This window comes from Perca flavescens, chromosome 18 (genome assembly GCF_004354835.1).
Source record: "Perca flavescens isolate YP-PL-M2 chromosome 18, PFLA_1.0, whole genome shotgun sequence".
In the NCBI taxonomy this organism is placed as follows: domain Eukaryota; kingdom Metazoa; phylum Chordata; class Actinopteri; order Perciformes; family Percidae; genus Perca; species Perca flavescens.
The window spans coordinates 27,301,197-27,321,613 of NC_041348.1; the positions used below are offsets into that span (position 1 = coordinate 27,301,197).

At 41.5% G+C, this 20,417-nt stretch overlaps 1 protein-coding gene across 1 annotated transcript in view; it reads right to left on the reverse strand.

Moving 5' to 3' along the window:
- Window positions 1–3,810: 3,810 nt before the first annotated feature.
- The window catches only part of ift172 (intraflagellar transport 172), a 49,235-nt gene continuing 32,628 nt past the window's right edge, over window positions 3,811–20,417 (reverse strand). The window contains 17 exon segments of the mRNA XM_028605825.1: window positions 3,811–4,470; window positions 4,791–4,882; window positions 5,259–5,412; window positions 6,044–6,142; window positions 7,150–7,209; window positions 9,458–9,553; window positions 11,444–11,563; window positions 12,219–12,329; window positions 13,502–13,618; window positions 13,879–13,965; window positions 14,464–14,527; window positions 14,673–14,782; window positions 15,525–15,623; window positions 17,011–17,140; window positions 18,801–18,910; window positions 19,621–19,801; window positions 20,104–20,168. Coding sequence (XP_028461626.1) covers window positions 4,381–4,470; window positions 4,791–4,882; window positions 5,259–5,412; window positions 6,044–6,142; window positions 7,150–7,209; window positions 9,458–9,553; window positions 11,444–11,563; window positions 12,219–12,329; window positions 13,502–13,618; window positions 13,879–13,965; window positions 14,464–14,527; window positions 14,673–14,782; window positions 15,525–15,623; window positions 17,011–17,140; window positions 18,801–18,910; window positions 19,621–19,801; window positions 20,104–20,168 — 1,785 coding nt within the window. The 3' untranslated portion in view covers window positions 3,811–4,380.

A 20,417-nucleotide genomic window follows, 5' to 3' on the forward strand; every position in this document is an offset into this window, starting at 1 on the left:
CCAAGCTGTGTACAGTAAGGATGGGACACTGTTGACCTCAACTGAGGAGGTAATAGGGCGGTGGAAGGAGCACTTTGAGGAACTCCTGAATCCGACTAATACGCCCTCTATGTTAGAGGCAGAGCTGGAGGATAATGGGGGATTGTCGTCGATTTCCCAGGCGGAAGTCACTGATGTAGTCAAACAACTACACAGTGGCAAAGCCCCGGGGATTGATGAGATCCGTCCAGAAATGCTCAAGGCTCTGGGTGTGGAGGGGCTGTCCTGGTTGACACGCCTTTTCAACATTGCGTGGAAGTCTGGGGACGGTGCCAAAGGAGTGGCAGACTGGGGTGGTGGTTCCCCTTTTAAAAAGGGGGACCAGAGGGTGTGTGCCAATTATAGGGGTATCACACTTCTCAGCCTCCCTGGTAAAGTCTACTCCAAGGTGCTGGAAAGGAGGGTTCGGCCAATAGTCGAACCTCGGGTTGAGGAGGAACAATGCGGATTCCGTCCTGGTCGTGGAACAACGGACCAGCTCTTCACTCTCGCAAGGATCCTGGAGGGAGCCTGGGAGTATGCCCAACCGGTCTACATGTGTTTTGTGGATTTGGAGAAGGCGTATGACCGGGTCCCCCGGGAGATACTGTGGGAGGTGCTGCGGGAGTATGGGGTGAGGGGGTCTCTTCTCAGGGCCATCCAATCTCTGTACAACCAAAGCGAGAGCTGTGTCCGGGTTCTCTGTAGTAAGTCGGACTCGTTTCAGGTGAGGGTTGGCCTCCGCCAGGGCTGCGCTTTGTCACCAATCCTGTTTGTAGTATTTATGGACAGGATATCGAGGCGTAGTCGGGGTGGGGAGGGGTTGCAGTTGGGTGGGCTGGGGATCTCATCGCTGCTCTTTGTAGATGATGTGGTCCTGATGGCATCATCGGCCTGCGACCTTCAGCACTCACTGGATCGGTTCCCAACCGAGTGTGAAGCGGTTGGGATGAGGATCAGCACCTCTAAATCTGAGGCCATGGTTCTCAGCAGGAAACCGATGGAATGCCTACTCCAGGTAGGGAATGAGTCCTTACCCCAAGTGAAGGAGTTCAAGTACCTTGGGGTTGTGTTCGCGAGTGAGGGGACAATGGAGCGGGAGATTGGTCGGAGAATCGGCGCAGCGGGTGCGGTATTGCATTCAATCTATCGCACCGTTAGACGAAAAGAGAGCTTAGCCAGAAGGCAAAGCTCTCGATCTACCGGTCAGTTTTCGTTCCTACCCTCACCTATGGTCATGAAGGCTGGGTCATGACCGAAAAGAACGAGATCCAGGGTACAAGCGGCTGAAATGGGTTTCCTCAGGAGGGTGGCTGGCGTCTCCCTTAGAGATAGGGTGAGAAGCTCACTCATCCGTGAGGAGCTCGGAGTAGAGCCGCTGCTCCTTTGCGTCGAAAGGAGCCAGTTGAGGTGGTTCGGGCATCTGGTAAGGATGCCCCCTGGGCGCCTCCCTAGGGAGGTGTTCCAGGCACGTCCAGCTGGGAGGAGGCCTCGGGGAAGACCCAGGACTAGGTGGAGGGATTATATCTCCAACCTGGCCTGGGAACGCCTCGGGATCCCCCAGTCAGAGCTGGTTAATGTTGCTCGGGAAAGGGAAGTTTGGGGTCCCCTGCTGGAGCTGCTCCCCCCGCGACCCGACACCGGATAAGCGGACGAAGATGGATGGATGAACTGGGGTAGACCATTGACATATATATAATGGACCAATAGATCCCGTTGCTCTGGACGGAGACCAGTGAAGGATATTAGAAGCACTTTTCCGGTGATCTCTTGCTTTACTGCGCAGCCTCCAACTGACAGAGACAACGTAAATGTGACGTGAGCAACGTGTCTGAAAGTTGTAAGTCTTCTGGTAGCTGTGCCAAGAGAAATCTCAATCATTCCCAATCTTACAGAGACGGAGAGCGTAGGTATATGTAAGGAGATAACATAAGCACAGGCTAATTATTGGTAACTAACATGCTAGTTAACATTAGTAATTAAAACTAAACAGCTAATGTAAGTCGAAACTGCCTGCGAGCTTCTCCTGTACTATACGGTAATTCCTCTACTGTGCAACAGTAAGTCACTTGGTTATGACACAATCGTTAGCCTATTTTTACAAAAACGTCTGCTACGGAACTATAACGTGAGGTACAAGGTAATGGAGCCTTTTATACATTGTCGTGTTTCATTAGAAATAAACAATGGACAAATATAGTCTTTAAACGCTTCAGATGTAAAGTTATTTGCGGTCAATTGACGTAAAAAAAAAATGACCGTCAGTGGAATGCTAACAGGAGGTGATCGCTTTGTAGCAACAAAATGGCGCCATCGGAGGTTCGAGTTCTGAAGCGAAGCTTACCCCCTTGGGGTAGACGCTCCAGATTCATGCTCCATCTTGAAATAAGTTAGCCGTTAAGGGACATACCAAAGACATACTGCTCCGCCTTTCACGTCTTCGCTGTTGCATGATAAACTCACAGGTGGTGCTAATGCTGCTAATGGGTATTGTAGCTTCCAGGCCCCGGCAAGTTTGAAGAAGGAAACATGGAGGAAATTTCAGGAACAGGAGAAAAAGGATATTGAAAAGAGCAAGAAACCGGCGTCATCGTAAAAAAAGAGTGAACATGGGCGCCCAGATAGCTCAGTTGGTAGAGCGGGCGCCCATGTATAGAGGTGTACTCCTCGATGCAGCGGCCCTTTGCTGCATGTCATTCACCCTCTCTCTCCCCTTTCATTTCTTCAGCTGTCCAGTCAAAAATAAAGTCTGAAAATGCCCCAAAAAAGAGTGAACATTGGAGCTGCCTTCCAAAGATGGAAAGACCTGATGAAGGAAAAGGGGGTCGAAAGAGACAGCATACGGCTACCGTAGCTGTAATACGTACTTTGAACTGCGTGGCGCGAGAGAGTTGATTGCGATATATGATCTCAACGCTAGATGGGAGAAATTCCTACACATTGGACCTTTGAAAGGAATGAAAAGTGTTTCACTTATTGAAATTGAAACTGTGTATGTGTAAAAAGTCTCCCTTTTAAAAATAAAATAATTTCTTCTATACCGCAGATAAGCAAATGTAATGTAAACCCTCAATTTTATTATTACCACGGTATGAAACCGGTTTACCGCTGCAACCCTATTCCTAACATAGGAACAACTGTGTTACCGTGTGGACAAATATAAAAAAAATAAAAATGAGCAAAAGCAAAGCAATCAAAATGGATTAAACGAATGCTTGAAAACTCTTTTATTTTTACTTTTTTTTAAACAAAATACATTCCATATCAAACACACAATAAAAGGCATTGCCAGAGATTTCAGCTTTTGAAACGTACACGGAGTAAACAGCTGGTTCCAGACTGCACACATTAAAGTCCTTAAACGGTCAGTAGAGTCCAGTCCGACAGATTACACTGTCACAATATCTGCCGGAGTATTTTTAAGATCTGACGGAAACCTTTGGCTTTTATTCAGCGACGCCATCCAGAGACAAAGTCTTTCTAATGAGAGAAAAAGAGGAGAGGAAAAGATAGATGATACAGGGGACTGTGGAGGAATGGGTTTCCATGGTGATGGCTCAGGATAAAGTGGCCAGTCAGAGGACAGAAATAAAGTGCGAGCACAGGGAGTCAGTGGGAGGTTTGTGTGTCCCGTCATCGCCGTAGAGCAAGCAGCTCTGGGTGACATGTTCCTTCATTAACACACACACACACACACACACACACACACACACACACACACACACACACACACACACACACACACACACACACACACACACACACACACACACACACACACACACACACACACACACACACACACACACACACACACATTTATTCAGACTCAATCCCACACACACACCGTCCTGCTGCCACAAATAACTCACTCAGTGAATTCACATGTTACTCCTGTTTGGAACCCACTGACCAGCTGTTTTAATGAATGACTTTGTTAAATGTGTGTGGGTTTATAATGTCCTAAGCAGGAGTTTACATTGTCCAGTTACACAAATAGTCCTCATATTTAAATATGTGGCTGACTTTAAGGCTTTATTTTTTTTATTTATTTAAATTGCTTTAAATGTGACTTGTTTTTAGCACAAAATAATAAAAAAAAAAAGAAAAAAGAAAAGGGATCTTCTACAGGATTTCATAAATAAATATATAGTTGGTGGCTAGTTCATCTGTTTTGGGTTTTGGGATACATGAACGACAGCAACGGAGAAGAGAAAGAAGAAGAATAGAGGTGAAAGAGCACAGACATGACATGGATGAAGTATTTAAAATCTTGCAGCAAAAATGGAAGAGAAATAGCAGTGTGTGTGTGTGTGTGTGTGTGTGTGTGTGTGTGTGTGTGTGTGTGTGTGTGTGTGTGTGTCAGTGGAAGGAGAACCCAGATGCCGGCAGGCTGCCACACCACTGGCTGATGAACTTGAGGACGTCCTGACACTCTGAACTGTGAGTGGTCTGCAGGGGAAGGTGGACACAAACATCGACCAATCACAAAACAGATTCAACATACGCAGTCAATGCTGCACACTGGAGATATAAATGTGTGCCTGTGTGTGTGTGTGTGTTCCTTGTAGACGTGCAGATAGTGACGCTGCGATAAGTCATCTCTGCTGATATAACATAAAATCACTGTTGATGTCGAGAGAGATGATGAAACTCAAGAGCGGCATGAAAACAAATGACTCGAGCCAAGTAAGCACCTCAAATTTGTACCTAAGTATTGAGTCAATGTACTTGATTATATTCCCCCGCTGGATATTTTTTGGGTGTCTCACCTTTGTGGCCACAAGGAATTGGTTCCAGTCTTTCTTGTTGGCTGCTTTCCCCACAGGCGAGAACTCAATCTTATCCCTCAGCACGGGGTAGCCTGGAGGCAGGAACACCATAGAGTGAGCGGGTATACTTTGTGTGTGTGTGTGTGTGTGTGTTTATGTGTGTAAGTAAACTTTATTAATACAGCACCTTTCACAGTCACTTTTCAAATCATTTTATATTTATTTCAAATTCAAAATGAGATGAAGAATCGTGTGCTTGAACATAGACATAGATTAAGGTTTTTAAAGTTTTCATCCAGAAAAGACAATTTCTTGAGACATTCTTGTTAAGGGGGGGGGGTACTACTATATATCTAGCCTAATGGAAGTTTTTGTCAAGCAAATAACTATGATTGACTCAACAATCACAGAAAACCTAACTCTTTTCAGTTTTGGATTCACCAGATTTGATAAGTGTGTGTGTGTTACCAGTAAGGACACAGGGCAGAGAGCGGAGGCCGGTGTTGGCGGCCACCAGCGAGGCTTCATAGGAGTTCCTCTCGTCACGTGGCAGAACCTGCTCCAACCGGTTGTCCATGGACACCATCAGCACCCAGTCACGGATCTCCTCCCGCTGGGCGTCCTGTAAAAACACACACACACACACACACACACACACACACACACACACACACACACACACACACACACACACACACACACACACACACACACACACACACACACACACACACACACACACACACACACACACACACGCTTCTCAGTTTCATAAACGACAACATGATAGTTGAAATTAGACCATTTAAAGTATTCAAGTTATTTTTGTTCTCTTTTTCTATCTTGCTTTGTTTGAAGTACAACTTTCTCACTCACACACACACACACACACACACACACACACACACACACACACACACGATGATGTATGAATATATATATATAATAAATTAAGGGTTCATTTACAAAAACAGATAAAAGCAATTCTTAAAATGAATCAACCAACACTAGTTTGATTGATATTCCCTGGACACACACACACACACACACACACACACACACACACACACACACACACACCTGTTCTATATTATTATTTTCTATATTAGATATTATCGTTGAAGCTCCATTTAGTATCATTTCCCCCAGATCTGATTCCTAACCCAGCACCAATATTGTCCCCATTCATCAGTCTGACCACAGCGTGTCCAGTGGGATGTTGCGCCGTGTGTTTTGGTAGAAGGATGTCTCACCGTGACACAGAGTTTGGTGGGAACTGGAACCTCAAAGGGAATGTCGGTGTCCAGGAAGTCGGAGTGGTCCAGAGCGTCCAGCGTCCCCTCATCAATCGCCTGGAGACAGAAATTGTGGTCATACAGTCTAATGGTGTTGGAAAGGAGTTTTGATAATTCCTAAAAATACTGGATCTTTTACTTCATGGAACATATTACACTGAACAAAATCATAAACGCTACACTTTTGTTTTTGCCCCCATTTTTCATGAGCTGAACTCAAAGATCTAAGACTTTTTCTTTGTACACAAAAGGCCGATTTCTCTCAAATATTGGTCACAAATCTGTCTAAAGCCCCGTTTACACGAAGGGAAGACGCAGATATTTTCCTGTGGTTTGGCCTCTCATTTACACGAAAACCCTGTTTTTATCACAGAAAACGATTATTTCTAAAAACTCCGGCCAGAGTGGAGATTTTGGAAAACTTTGTTTGCACGTTTGCATGTAAACTGAGACAAACGGAGGTTTAGGCAGCCGAGAGAGAGAAAGAGGTAGTGATTGGTTGCTGTTGTTGCTATTGTCAGGATTCTAATTGGCTAACGTGGGCTTGAGCTTCTTGTTACACCACCACCTACAGGTTTGGCATGCTCTTGACTAAATTGACGGCATATATACACGGGTACATATAAACAAACATTTTTCTGAAAACGGAGAGGTTGAAATGTCTGTTTATGAAAATAGCCGGCCACGTGTAAACGTAGCATAATTCTGTGTTAGTGAGCACTTCTCCTTTGCCGGGATAATCCATCCACCTCACATATCTAGATTCTGATTAGACAGCAGGATTATTCCATAGGTGTGCCTCAGGCTGACCACAATAAAAGGCCACTCTAAAATGTGCAGTTTTACCACACAGCACAATGCTACAGATGTAGCAAGTTTTGAGGGAGCATGCAATTGGAAGCCTTTTGTGTAAAAAGGCAAAGTCTTAGATCTTTGATTTCAGCTCATGAAAAATGGGGGCAAAAACAATAGTGTTGCGTTTATAATTCTGTTGAGTGTATAAAATGTAGTTAGATTTTGTAGGCAGTTTCTATCATACAGCGGAGTAGTGCTAGATTACTCACATCACACAGATCCAGAAAGTGATTAAGGAAGATGAAGGCCATGTTCTCCCAGCCGACAGCCTGCCAGGTTATAAAAAAGGTTCATGTATCAGAATTGGGATGGTTTCTAGAACAAATGTTTCATATATACGTTCAACTTGCTCCCCAAAAGGCCTATGCTGTTCCCACGTTAAAAGCCATTAAAAACATAACACAACTGTCTAGAGAGAAGCAAACTAATGGACCACAGAGAAATGCCGAACATATTTGATATTATTCTTGGCTTTTCAAAACCGACCGGTCAACGTAAAAACTGAACTCTATGTTTGCCTTTTGTCATGGATGTCCTAGAATATACACGTGAATCGTGACATTTTAAGATGCACTTCAAAAATGTTGCACTTTTTTGAGACTCTATCTTAAGTGGAAGAACTACTGTTTCTTACGGTGGCCGAGACGGTTCAACACAAATACAAAAGCCACACCACAAACACAAAAACTAAAACACAAATACAAAAGCTACAACACAAACGCAAAAGCCACAAACACAAGCAAAAGCTACAACACAAACATAAAAAAAGCCACAACACAAACGCAAAAGCTACAACACAAACGCAAAAGCCGCAACACAAACGCAAAAAGCCACAACACAAAGCATAAAAACTAACACACAAATACAAAAGCTACAACACAAGCGCAAAAGCCACAACACAAACGCAAAAGCTACAACACAAACGCAAAAGCCACAACACAAGCATAAAAGCCACAACACAAAGCATAAAAGCTACAACACAAACCCAAAAGCCGCAACACAAGCGCAAAAGCTACAACACAAACGCAAAAGCCACAACACAAATGCAAAAGCCACAACATAAATACATAAGCTGGAAGCAGATGTGGTTGACAAACGGAGGCAGAGGAGGAAAGTTCTTGTTTGTTTGAGAAGTAAGTGAAACATGGTTCCTTACTCATTATGATTACTGTCACAATGTGTTTGTCACAAATAAGCAGCATTGTTCAATATCTTTTTTTATTTTCATATGTACTCTGCTATTTAGGCTACAAAGCTAAAGCTATAACGTTATCTAAATGGCGCCCAGCATCTTTTACCCGCGAGTCCTACGTTTAAAGTCTATAGTTTGTCACGTTTAGTGAAGCTGTTTAAATCACACAAATATTATATCCCACTATTACGCGCTTGTAACTTGTTAACCGTATATATCTGGTTAGCGATCAGATCCCAGTGGCAAATTCCCTCGATACTGTTGGTTTGGAAAGTGTGTGTGTGTGTGTGTGTGTGGTTATGTTTACTGTAAACAGATGTTTAAAGTGAATGCTAATTGTTTTACCTTCAATATGCTGCCTATTATAGTGTTAGGGGCGTTATATGTCCTACATACACACATACATGGGTTGGTCTGAATGAAATAAACCCAGAAATTTAAAAATGACCTTGCTTCGTGCTTACTAATAAAAATAAATAGAATTCAGACTGTGGACTCCTGTGTTTACACTGTATTTAAAGCATTGTAAAAGGGTTTGTTCATAGACTGTATATTACCATTTGTACAGTCTATGGTTTTGTTGCATGTCCTTAGTCTTACCCTACAAATAGGCACACACACACTTTCCTTTGTAGCCTATATGGAGAGTACATACATGAAAATACAAAGATATTGAACAACATTGCTTATTTGTGACACTCACATAGCAACAGTACGGTAATCCTAATTAGCAAGGAACCATATTTCAATTACTTCTCAAACATGCAAGAAATTTCCTCCTGCTCATCACGCTGACTTCTGTTGTCACTCACTTTTGTTGTCCCTTATGCATTTGCTTTTGCGTTTGTGTTGTGGCTTTTGCATGTGTTGTAGCTTTTGCATTTGTGTTGTAGCTTTTGCATTTGTGTTGTGGCTTTTGCATTTGTGTTGTAGCTTTTGCATTTGTGTTGTGGCTTTTGCATTTGTGTTGTAGCTTTTGCATTTGTGTTGTGGCTTTTGCATTTGTGTTGTAGCTTTTGCGTTTGTGTTGCGGCTTTTGCGTTTGTGTTGCGGCTTTTGCGTTTGTGTTGCGGCTTTTGCGTTTGTGTTGTGGCTTTTGCGTTTGTGATGTGGCTTTTGCATTTGTGTTGTGGCTTTTGCGTTTGTGTTGTGGCTTTTGGGTTTGTGTTGTGGCTTTTGGGTTTGTGTTGTAGCTTTTGCGTTTGTGTTGTGGCTTTTGGGTTTGTGTTGTGGCTTTTGCGTTTGTGTTGTGGCTTTTGCGTTTGTGTTGAACCGTCTCGGCCACCGTAGTTTCTTCCTACTCTCTCTCTCATTGGTGGACTCACCCTGCAGGCCAGGCCGGCCTCGTAGAAAGCCTTGTCTGCAGGAATGAGCTCGGTGTGACGCAGCAGAGACACCGCCAGCTTGGCTGAGAGACTGACCTGAAAATACAGAGGAGAAGCAAAGAAGCTTTTGATTTTAAAATGAGTCACTGCCGACTGTGGAGGAAAAAGTAGCGAGTTACACTCTAGTATAAAAAAAGAAAAGAAAAATTATCTATCAGAAGGTTTAAGTTTGTCATGCATCGTTCCCTGCAGCTTCATTACAGTTTTTTTTTTTTTTTTTTTTTACAATCGCTATGACACTTTTTTCAATACTTTTAACAACTTTCCTAAACTCTTAACACAGTTAGCACAACATCTGTCTGTGTAGGCTATACAATTAACACATTTCTTGTTGCTTTGAAACAGAATGCATACAGTTAACACCAATTTCAAATGCTTGAACTTCTTTTACATACAAGCTCCACCAAAACCAAAACAATGGATCTTTACTGCCAAATTTACAAATGTTTTCACACAGACAACAACATGTTCTAAACCTAACTTATAGGCTAAAGTCAAAGTGAACAGCTGGTACATATTGTAAATTGAAACACAAATATATCCCCTGCATTTTATACATGCATTTACTGAGAAACAGCTGATTGAAGCTATGCAAATAGATCAATCACAGCTGATTCCCGTCGAGGAAACACACTCAGGTGTTGAGGTTCTTTCAATCGCATGATCATATGGTAGTACAGTAAAAGAGGAACTATTTGAACAATTTACTGTAGATGAACACAGGAAATAAGAAAAATGCCTTCACCAGAGAGAGGTAGAGGAGAATTCTGTCTCTGTCTCCTTTTTTCATAAACCCGTACATTCTATAAAGCTACTCTGAGATGGGTCATTCATTTTTTGTATTGAATCTCTGCTGCAAAAGAAACAAATTGGTGGCCGGGTTGGCTGCAGAGGTCCAGGGTTCAAATCCGACTAGTGACGATTTCCTGCATGTCTTCCCCCCCTCTCTTTCTCCCCTTTCTCAACTAGCTGTCCTGTCAAATAAAGGCAGAAAAGCCCTTTATTTTAAAAAGAAATGTACTAAACCCAACAAAACAAAAATGTAGAGAGGCTTCAACAGAAACTGCAGTGTAAAACACAATCTATGATCAATACAATCACTACTGTCTGTTGTTTAAGGGCAGACCTGACTGACACATATCAAATAATGCAGTTTCTGTAATTCCCACGGGATGTTAGTGTTTTGTATGACATTGTGCTATGATTAACTAAATGTTCCTGTTGGGAGAGAACATGTGTTAGTGTTTTGGAAGAATTATTTGATTTGACATGACTGCATTGTTTTGGTAAACACAGTGTATTGTGTTAGTGAATTATTGTGTTTTGAAAATCAGTGTTGGAGTTTAGTTTACAATGTGTGATTTTGAGCATGAAATTAACTGTTTTGCCAATCGTGTGTTTTAGGTGTGTTGGTGCGTTAAGAGTTTAGGAAAGTTGTTAAAAAAAATTGTCATAGCGATCGTGAAAAACTGTAACATGCGTGAGCCGCTGTACACAGGAAACAAATCATCTATCTATCTATCTATCTATCTATCTATCTATCTATCTATCTATCTATCTATCTATCTATCTATCGCGATTAGCAAAAATCCACCGCTCCCTGTTCAGATGCACCAATCAGGGCCAGGGGGGGGCTGTCTAACTGCATGTCAATCACTGCTCATGCACACACATTCATTCTCCCTTGTAGGGGGAGGGGCTTAGAGTTTTTGGGCTTTAGCGAAAAGGGGGGAAGGGACTGAGAAGTTGTCTATGTTCAAAAGTCCTGGATCTTCGCAATCCTACCTACAGCACCTTTAATTTCAAATGTAATCGTGAATTTAGCCCCAAATGTTAATAAAAACCGATTTGAATATCTAGGCAGGTAAAATGCAAAAAAGCAAAGCCTTCTGTGATCCTCCCGGAGTGTTTCTGTGTTTTGCGTACCAGCTGCGGGAGTCCTCTTGTTGCGGATCGCGTGGCGTAGTAGTGAGCGATCAGCAGCAACTGCTCAAAGTCTTCATGAGCGGGAGAGTTGGCCTCGGCCGACCTGGACATGTTCTCACACTGAAATCACAAAAAGTGGAATTAAAGTTAACCCTTGTGTTGTCTTCTGGGTCAAAACCAGAAAATCAACACTTTTTCTGATGTTTTGGTCTCTTTATTTTGACACTTTTGGCACTTTTTTAATTGTTTTTGGCCCTTTTTTTGGCGTTTAAAGCTTCTTTTCACTACCATGTATAAACACCACTAACACCAACTTACTACCGCTATAGTTTTACACTTATTTTTGGAATTCATGATCAATTAAAAACCTCATTTATAGGAAACTACTGTATACCTAATTATTGAGTTAAAGAAGCAGCAATTATGAATTATTTAGAATAATATTAAAGGAAGGATAATCACAGAAGGGTCGACGTTCAGCGAGGATACTGTTCCGAAACATTTCAATGTTTTTTTCAAATGCTGAAAGCGTTGTTTGGGATCATCCATCCGTGTTATTTTTGGGTTATTAAAATTAGGTCGTTAAAAAGAAACCCATATTTCTGAGAGAACAGGTCAAATTTGACCCGAAGACAACACAAGGGTTAAGGGCACATCAGGAAACTGGCATCATATATATGAGAATTACAGGAGTGAACCCATGTTGCTTTCCACTCTGCATTAGGTGGTGCTTTTTCAGCTTAGATGGTCTAAACTAGATGCCGTTGGGATTTACCAGCTGCAGCAGGAAATTACGGAGGTCGGCCCACATCCGGTAAGACTCTGGTCCATCAGTGGCGGGAAGGTTAATCAGGTCCAGGAACAGGCGCTTATAGATGTTAAAGTTCTGAGAGTAAAAAGGTGAAAGTTATCAGTTGGACCCAGTGGTGGAAGAAGTTCTCAGACCCTATAATTAAGTAAAAGTAACAATACCACAATATAGGAATACTACTCCTTCCAAAGATGCTTTGTGTATCATAAAATAAACAGACAGTAAACAGTCCAGTAAAGAAGAGATGAAAGACATTTTATGGTGTGGTTGTAGCTTTAAAAAAGGTGCTCTTAGCGATGTCACGCGTTTTTTTAGGCTACAACTTTTTTTTGTCCCATACAGCAAACATCTCCTCACTATCTGCTAGCTGCCTGTCCCCTGAACACACTGTAAAAAACACTTAGTCTCTGTAGACAGCCCGCGGGAGCAAGGAAGGGAGGGGGAGGGGACGGGATGAGGAGGAGGAGGGAGGGGCGAGCTAGCCTCCGTTTTGTTGACAAAACTTCGAACGTCAACAAGAAATGATGTCACCCAACATCGCTTAGAGCACCTTTAATAAACAAGTGAAAGCCTGAAAAGGCAGATTTGCTTCCAAAAAACAGAGTACACTGGGTATTCTTTAGCCATATTTTGTCAAAGAGAGAAATTTTAGTTTTATTCTAATGTCACACACAATGTATGTTAATTATGTGGATTTTTGTGTCTTGTTTCATTCAACACGGTCTGACACTTAAAGGGGTCCATTCAGTAATTTCAGCAGTAAATGTCTGTACAAGTTTGACAAGACTAGATAAGACAAGATTATCCATACTATTTAAAATTGAATGACTTTAGTGGTCTTCATGAAGGTAGGCTGACATGTACTCAAGCATATGTTCATGAGAAACCCTAAAGGTTCTGTTTCCAGAACATAACAGAGTTCAGGCTGATCCAGCAGCAAAACAGGGAGTATTAGAAAGACATACTTAATAAGCAGGGCCACACGGAACCTGCGGATCCAGACTTTCCCGCACTTTAAACAAATAATTAAAAAAATTAAATAAAACTCAGAATGTCAACACATATCCTAAGCAGAATAACAGATTTTCATTCTGGATCACCGCTGAAAACTGTAAAAAAAAAAAAAATATCTGCAGATTCTGTGCCGTTTGGGTCTGCTAACAGGGCATCTACTGAGTGTGAATGATAATCAATTACTGGAAGCGGTTTTCCGTGAAAATGGAATTAAAGGTGTGTGTGTACAGTACCTGAGGGTTAAGTGGTGCTCCGTGCTGTATGTAGAGCTGCAGAGCCTTTGGAGCGTCTTCCTCCTTGATGAGGTGTGTAGCGTACAGAGCAATGTACTTCTGGAGGATCTTAAAGTTCTTAAAAAACACAACAGGGATGATAAGGAGCACTGACAACATGACATTTACTTTTTTTTACTCAAGGAAAACTTCACATACATGCAGTTTTACTGAGCTACTAATGGAAGTTTAGGTTACAGTGAACATTACTTGTTAATTTGCTCCAAACACATGTTGCTAACTGTCCTGCTGTAGAGATTTTTTAAACTGAATTCTTTGTCCGTAATCTAAACTTCACATCACACCTTTTAGAGTAAGGTTGATTGTGTGTTCAGTACCTGTTTTGATGCTGTCTCCAGACATTTCTCCCACTGGCCTCTCTCTGCGTACATGTCCAGAGCTGCCATGACATCCACACCCACCAGCTATAACACACACACAACACACACAAGAAATTAGACCATTTAAAGTATTCAAGTTATTTTTCTTATCTTTTTCCTATCTTGCTTTGTTTAAAGTACAAAGTAAACTTTACAGCTTTCACACATTGGCAGCTCCAAATGAACAGAATGATTTGCTTTGTGAGGACTTGAACAACCAGAAATGATGTAAAGTAATCTTAGTAAAAATGTACACAACACACTTCTTGCTATGTGGTAGCCTTAAATGGGATTTGTGTGGCCGGTTAGATCAGTTGGTAGAGCAGGCGCACATAAGCAGAGGTTTATTCCTCGATGCAGAAGGTCTCTTTCTTTTATACATATTTCAGGTTGGTTTATTTCCTGTGCAATATGATGGGTGAGTAAAGGAGGTCTCCTATTCTGTTGATAGTGGACTTCATCCTAATCAGGCTCAAATGTATTAGATCAAGATCGTACTGTATGTGTTAGATCCAGTGTGTATTAGTGTGTAATTGTACATACAGAGTCAACTTTGCCTTGGTTCTTTAGGTGCTCTTTGTATTTCTGGTCCACATAGTCCTCGTACCTGCCAAAGAGATCGGAGTAATGAGATACAGGGCAAAGACGTGGCAAAGTAACTCCAGTTATTCTGAATTTGCATATAATTTTAAGAAGTTATAAGTATGTTTAAGTGAGGTAGTATCACATTGATTGTGAATGTGACTTTAAACCTGGGCTCCAGCTCCTTGGCGACTCTCTTGGCTTTGTTCCACTCTTCACCCTCAATGAAGACATCGATTGCCTCTTTGATGAGATTCACGTTTAGGTAAAGCTCAGCCGCCTTAAACACGAGAAGACAAACACAAGCACAACAGGAGGAAAAAGGGGAAACTTAAAAACTAAAAGCTGAAACGGACTCATACAGGCATGTTTGGAGCAATGTATTAAATACTTAGTTGGTCCTTTTTATTTAACAGGTTTAAACAAGGCGTAGATTTCCTTTGCGCCAAGATATTGTATGTGTGTGTGTGTGTGTTTTTTTCATCAAAAACTGCAGTTTGATGAAAAAGAGAAAAAAAAGGGATTCCCCCAACACCCTGCTTTTCGATTATGTTCACGTCGCGTAATTACGTCACTTCATAATGTTCCCATGGCAACAGGGGAAAATGGCTGCTCTTGTGTGAAGTAAACGCAACATTTTTCAACTTTTCTGCTAAGATATATGGGACTTTTTTGCAACGAAAATGTGGGGATTATGAAATCATGCAAGCCCCGCATATTTTGCGCGGAAATCGGCAATTTATGCGTCGAAAGTGTGGCATATTTGAAAAAATGCTGCCCCCCGCATAAATATGTGGACTTTGGCTGATTATGCATTGAATTATGCGATCGCATAATCGCGTTTTTCTGGAGGGACCGAACTACAAAAAAAAATCATTTAGTTAGTTTTGAAGCTCACATTGATTTAACATACATTAGGATTAGGTGGTGCCAAAAAATGGCACCTAAGCTTCATAATGGTAGGGAAAACCTTGGTGTGTGTGTGTGTGTGTGTGTGTGTGTGTGTGTGTGTGTTCACCCACAGCGTTGTACTTCCTCAGCTGTGTGAGTCGCGGTCCAACCACCTGGGCCACCTCCACCGCTCGATCGCCACTGAGGAACTTGATGGACAACTCTGCTGCCTGGAGACACACCAACAAATAAAACACACACACTTTTCAGGCTTTTTACAGGAAGCCACATATTGATTGTGTCGACCCTCTCACCCGTACCTCTAACCCAACCAGGATAACGTTCAATTCTCACACTATCTTTCCTTTCTTTTTCTCACAGTGTCTAATCAAATGCCCAACTATTGATCTGAGACCCTGAGACCTTTATTTTCAGCAACACTGCAAGACCAAACCGTTCGAATCTCAACTGATCTCCATAGCACTTCAATCAATAACACACAATAATTACTGTGAACCCCTGGAGGAAAATCTATTGATATTGGTGACACTGTGACCTTTCTCTCTTCCTCCACCCTTATGTTGGCTACCACTATATATCTATCATCCATCCACTACAATATTGTAATGTAAAAAGACACTAATTGGTGAAATTAAACTGCTTTTTTATTGTTTCTGTTGCGGACACTTTCATTTGGGTTTTAGTGCCCAGTCTGTGTTCTCCTTGTTTAATTTTTTTGTTTTCTATTTAACCCTAATCATACAAGGTATATTTCAGATGAGATGTAGCAACAGCCATGTCATAGTAATAAATGAACACATAAATAAGTTAACCGCAGAGCCTTAGAAAGAGTTTTGTACAGCACGTGTGCACATGGCATTACAAAAAGCCATGTTACTTATGTCTAACATCGTAGAGAAACAGGAAGACCTACTGTATTGTTTTCTGTAATTACTGTAAGATGTATGAGTTTTACACTTTTCTATCAATTTTCTACAAATGGTTTGGCATTTTTACATGAAAAATGACTTGATTATTTTTTTTAAATTAATAATCTTTAATGGCCTGAGGAGAGAAAATGATCAAGTAACTAGACAGTCTGGAAAAACGAAAGGAATTGTCTTTTTTTTCTCCTGCTTTCTTGTCCTGTAAATTATTTGACGACCCCTCAGACTTACCTTGACCCCCAGGTTGAGAACCACTGTCTTAGGTGCTCTAAGCGATGTCACGCGTTTTGAGGCTAGACATTTTTTTTTGTCACCTACAGCAAACATCTCCTCCCTATCTGCTAGCTGCCTGTCCCCTCAACACACTGTAAAAAAACGCGGTCTCTGTAGACAGCCCAGGCTCCACAAACAGCAACAAAAACAAACTGCGCCAACCTGCACCACCAAACATAACAAACAGTGTTCCAGCCAGTAACAGACAAGAAGGATTTGAGGGTGGGGGGTTGGGGGGTTAGTGCGCGGAAGGTAGGGGGAGGGGGACGGGATGAGGAGGAGGTGGGAGGGGTGACAATACTTCGAACATCAACAAGAAGTGACGTCACCCAGCATCGCTTAGAGCACCTTTAAACGATGAACTGATAATCAAGGTACTCCGTGATTAATCGTTTACCTTCATCCAGCACTTCTCCATCAGGGCCAGGTTGGAGTCGTCCTTCACCTTTAGGTAACACTCCACGGCCCGGGAGTGTTCACCTGACTGCTCCCACTCCTTGGCCTGTTCCAGCAGACCCCCCACACCTCTGAAACACCAAACAAACAAACAAACAAACACACGGTCACATAAAGAGACACAAACAAATGCCTTTCATTTGAGGTTCAGTTTCAGACTCTGGGCTAATTAAAAAAAAAAAAAAAGTCATCTTTGACTTACAGACTACAGGGGAGATCTTCAACAGGGGGGTCCGGGACCCTTAGGGGGTCCTCAGAGTTACTGCAGGGGGCACCAAGTTATTGTTTAATTATGAAAATGAAAAATAAATTCCAAAAAGGTCAAATATGTCTGAAAATATACCTAAACTCAAGCCCAACATATTAGCAACAAACTCTATAAACCGGTTTGTGATTTTTTTTATCTTCTTCTCCAATTTAAACTGGAGACTTTAAACTGGTGCGCAGCGCAGGGAATGACGCCACCAAAACCTGACAACACAATTTTGGTATAATACAGAGTGAAATACAAGGTGCTTTCCCTGTTGGGGATAGGCTTAATCAGCATTGTGTGAACTCCTTTTTGCAAGGGCTTGAATGGAACGGACGTTCATTTATATGTAAAAGTTCCACACTCCAGTTTTAACATAACACTGTCTTTCAAAAGGGGTTAATGTGATTTTTTGTTCCCACTCATGTTGGGCTGCAGTGAATGTGAAAGGAATACATGGCTTCCTCTGGGTCACACCACAATTTTTCAAATAATCATAGCACGGAAATCATGTCCACAGTTCACTCTTTTAATCATCATTTCCCCCCCCCTCTTTCTTGTTCTTGAGCTCTACTTTTACATTTTATGAAAAGGTATCAAACTAAAATGTGATCATTTGCAGATGCCTATAAGAAAATAGGAAGCTGTGCACTTATCTGAAGCCTGAGCTGTAAACGCTGCAGGAATAATTCAGTGTTTTCTCACTTTAACTCTCACTTCCTCGCTCGTTTCCATTGGTTACTATTGATGTTGTTCTCCCACAAGTCATTAAAGAGGGAGAAGCGATGGGGGAGGGAGGAGAGAGAGAGAGAGAGAGAGAGAGAGAGAGAGAGAGAGAGAGAGAGAGAGAGAGAGATAGAGTGCTGCTGGTCTGCCGGCTAATGAGCAATTCCTTGTTGGTAGTTTCAATTTGGGATAATACATGAGCTGTGTTTTAATAAAGCATCAAACTGACTCTTTGCACATAGACCATACTTGTGGCTGAATGGAGAGAGCCTGTCAAATGTTCATAGTGGGTTCTGTGGTCTCCCTCTGGCTTTTAAGGGGTTTCTTAATCACATAAGAGGTTGACAAAATCTAATACAAACTCTTAAATACCAAACCTCTGATCTATAACTCTGAGTCACGTTAACAAGGCTTTTGGCATCTGCTGTTGCCACGGTTGTAACTATAACAAGATCACTGTGTTATGTGGGGCACAAAAAAGCAAATAAAGATAAATTAAATCACCATTTTAAGGCTCTCTGGACTACAATGACTAAAGGGTCGTCCACACCAAGAACGATAACTATAACGGTAAATCTAAATATATAGTTTTAAAGATCGTTCTAACTCAAGTGGATGGTGGAGTCCACATCACAACAATAACGACGACAACGACAGTGGAGAACAATATCGTTGGGATCCCGTTCAGAGCGATTGGATGAACGATAGAAAACACTTAATTTTTTTTTCTTATATTTTGTGGTTTTAAATCTTACTGGGTTCCCTTTTTGGAGGTCTCCTTCTCGTACTCCTCTTGGAGCATGGAGAGCTTGTTGGGGAGATACTCCTTACAGATACGCATGGCATCACTCCACATGTCTGCATCCTGAAAAACACAAATATTGAATACATTAAAGAAAAACTCAACCAAAAGGGAGATGTTTAAGGTCTATGATTTGAATTTCAGTAGTTTTAAACATATACCTTTCAAATTTCAGTAAAATAAAGAAATCATATTTTATTTGAACATTTTGCAACTCTTTTTCTTGTTTGGCTCTTATACAGTGGCACTCATAAGTTTATGAACCCATGCTAAAGTTGACTAAAAAGAGGAATAAAAAAAATCATCTACATACCTAGAGACTGGCATGGTTTTATTTCAGTTAGCCTAATAGCTGGTTTGATTTGCATTCAAAGATGATTTTATGGAATCTACCCCATGCCAATCTCTAGGTATGGTGAAGGGTATGTTATGATGTGGGGCTATTTTAATTCCAAAGGCCAAGGGAACTTTATCAGGATGCATAGTATCCTGGATCCATGAAATAACTGGCCTTTAAAAATAAACATCTGCCTGCCTCTATGGGAATTTAACATAGGGGTGTACTTACTTATGCCCCCTGTATTTTAAGGAAGAACATTTATTTATTTACAATACATTATTCATTCACAAAAGGAAACTGGTGTCCTTAAAAGGTTACATTTTTCCTCATTTTTTTTAATTAAGGCATTAAGACATAAGGATGATTTTTTTAATTCCTCTTTTTAGTCAACTTTAGCATGGGTTCATAAACATATGAGTGCCACTGTAGTTACCTTGTAATATTTAACAGCAAGTTCGGGTCTCTGGGCTCTTAGCAGGAAGGCTTCAGCCTTCTGGAAATCTTTCTGTTCAAAGCAGAACTTGGCTTGGCCGACCAGGACCTCAGACACACTCTCTGGATCGTGGCCCTCAGCCACCCGCTGCGCACTGGCCCAGTCCTTGTTGTGGACATACCTGGAACAGTTCACAAAGACACACACAGCGGACGGTCAAACAGCAATATAAAAAAACAGTAGTTTTTAAAAAGGAAGTTAAAATCCTGTGTAGGAATGGAACATGCAAAATGACAGTATTTCCGCACAGAAAATGTAGTGTGAAGTTACATAAAATGGAAAAACAAGTACCCTAATTTGTGTGTAAGTACAGTACTTAAGTAAACGTACGTAGTTACATGCCAACACGTTCTGCAGGTAGATATAAATGTACCCCTAATTCTGACAACTCCTAATCAGCTCCAGTGAGCTAAATGTACTCACATGAACACGGCTTCTTTGGGTTTTCCTGCTTTGATGAACTCAATCTCGGCCTCAGGAAACTTACCCTGGAAGGAAATACAGAGTCAGAATATCAGGATCAGCCCTGTTTACTGTATTGATGTTGTACTGTGGACTCTTAATCCTACATTCTTGACTACATACCCGTCCTGTGCACATTCTATACATCACATTTGCGCATCCCTCAAAATGTTTGCACATCCTGCACTAATCGATACGGCCTCTTTTTTATGTTATGCATGGTTCAAAAGGGTTGTTCTTATTGTCTTAATTACCGGTAATTATAGCGGTGTTCT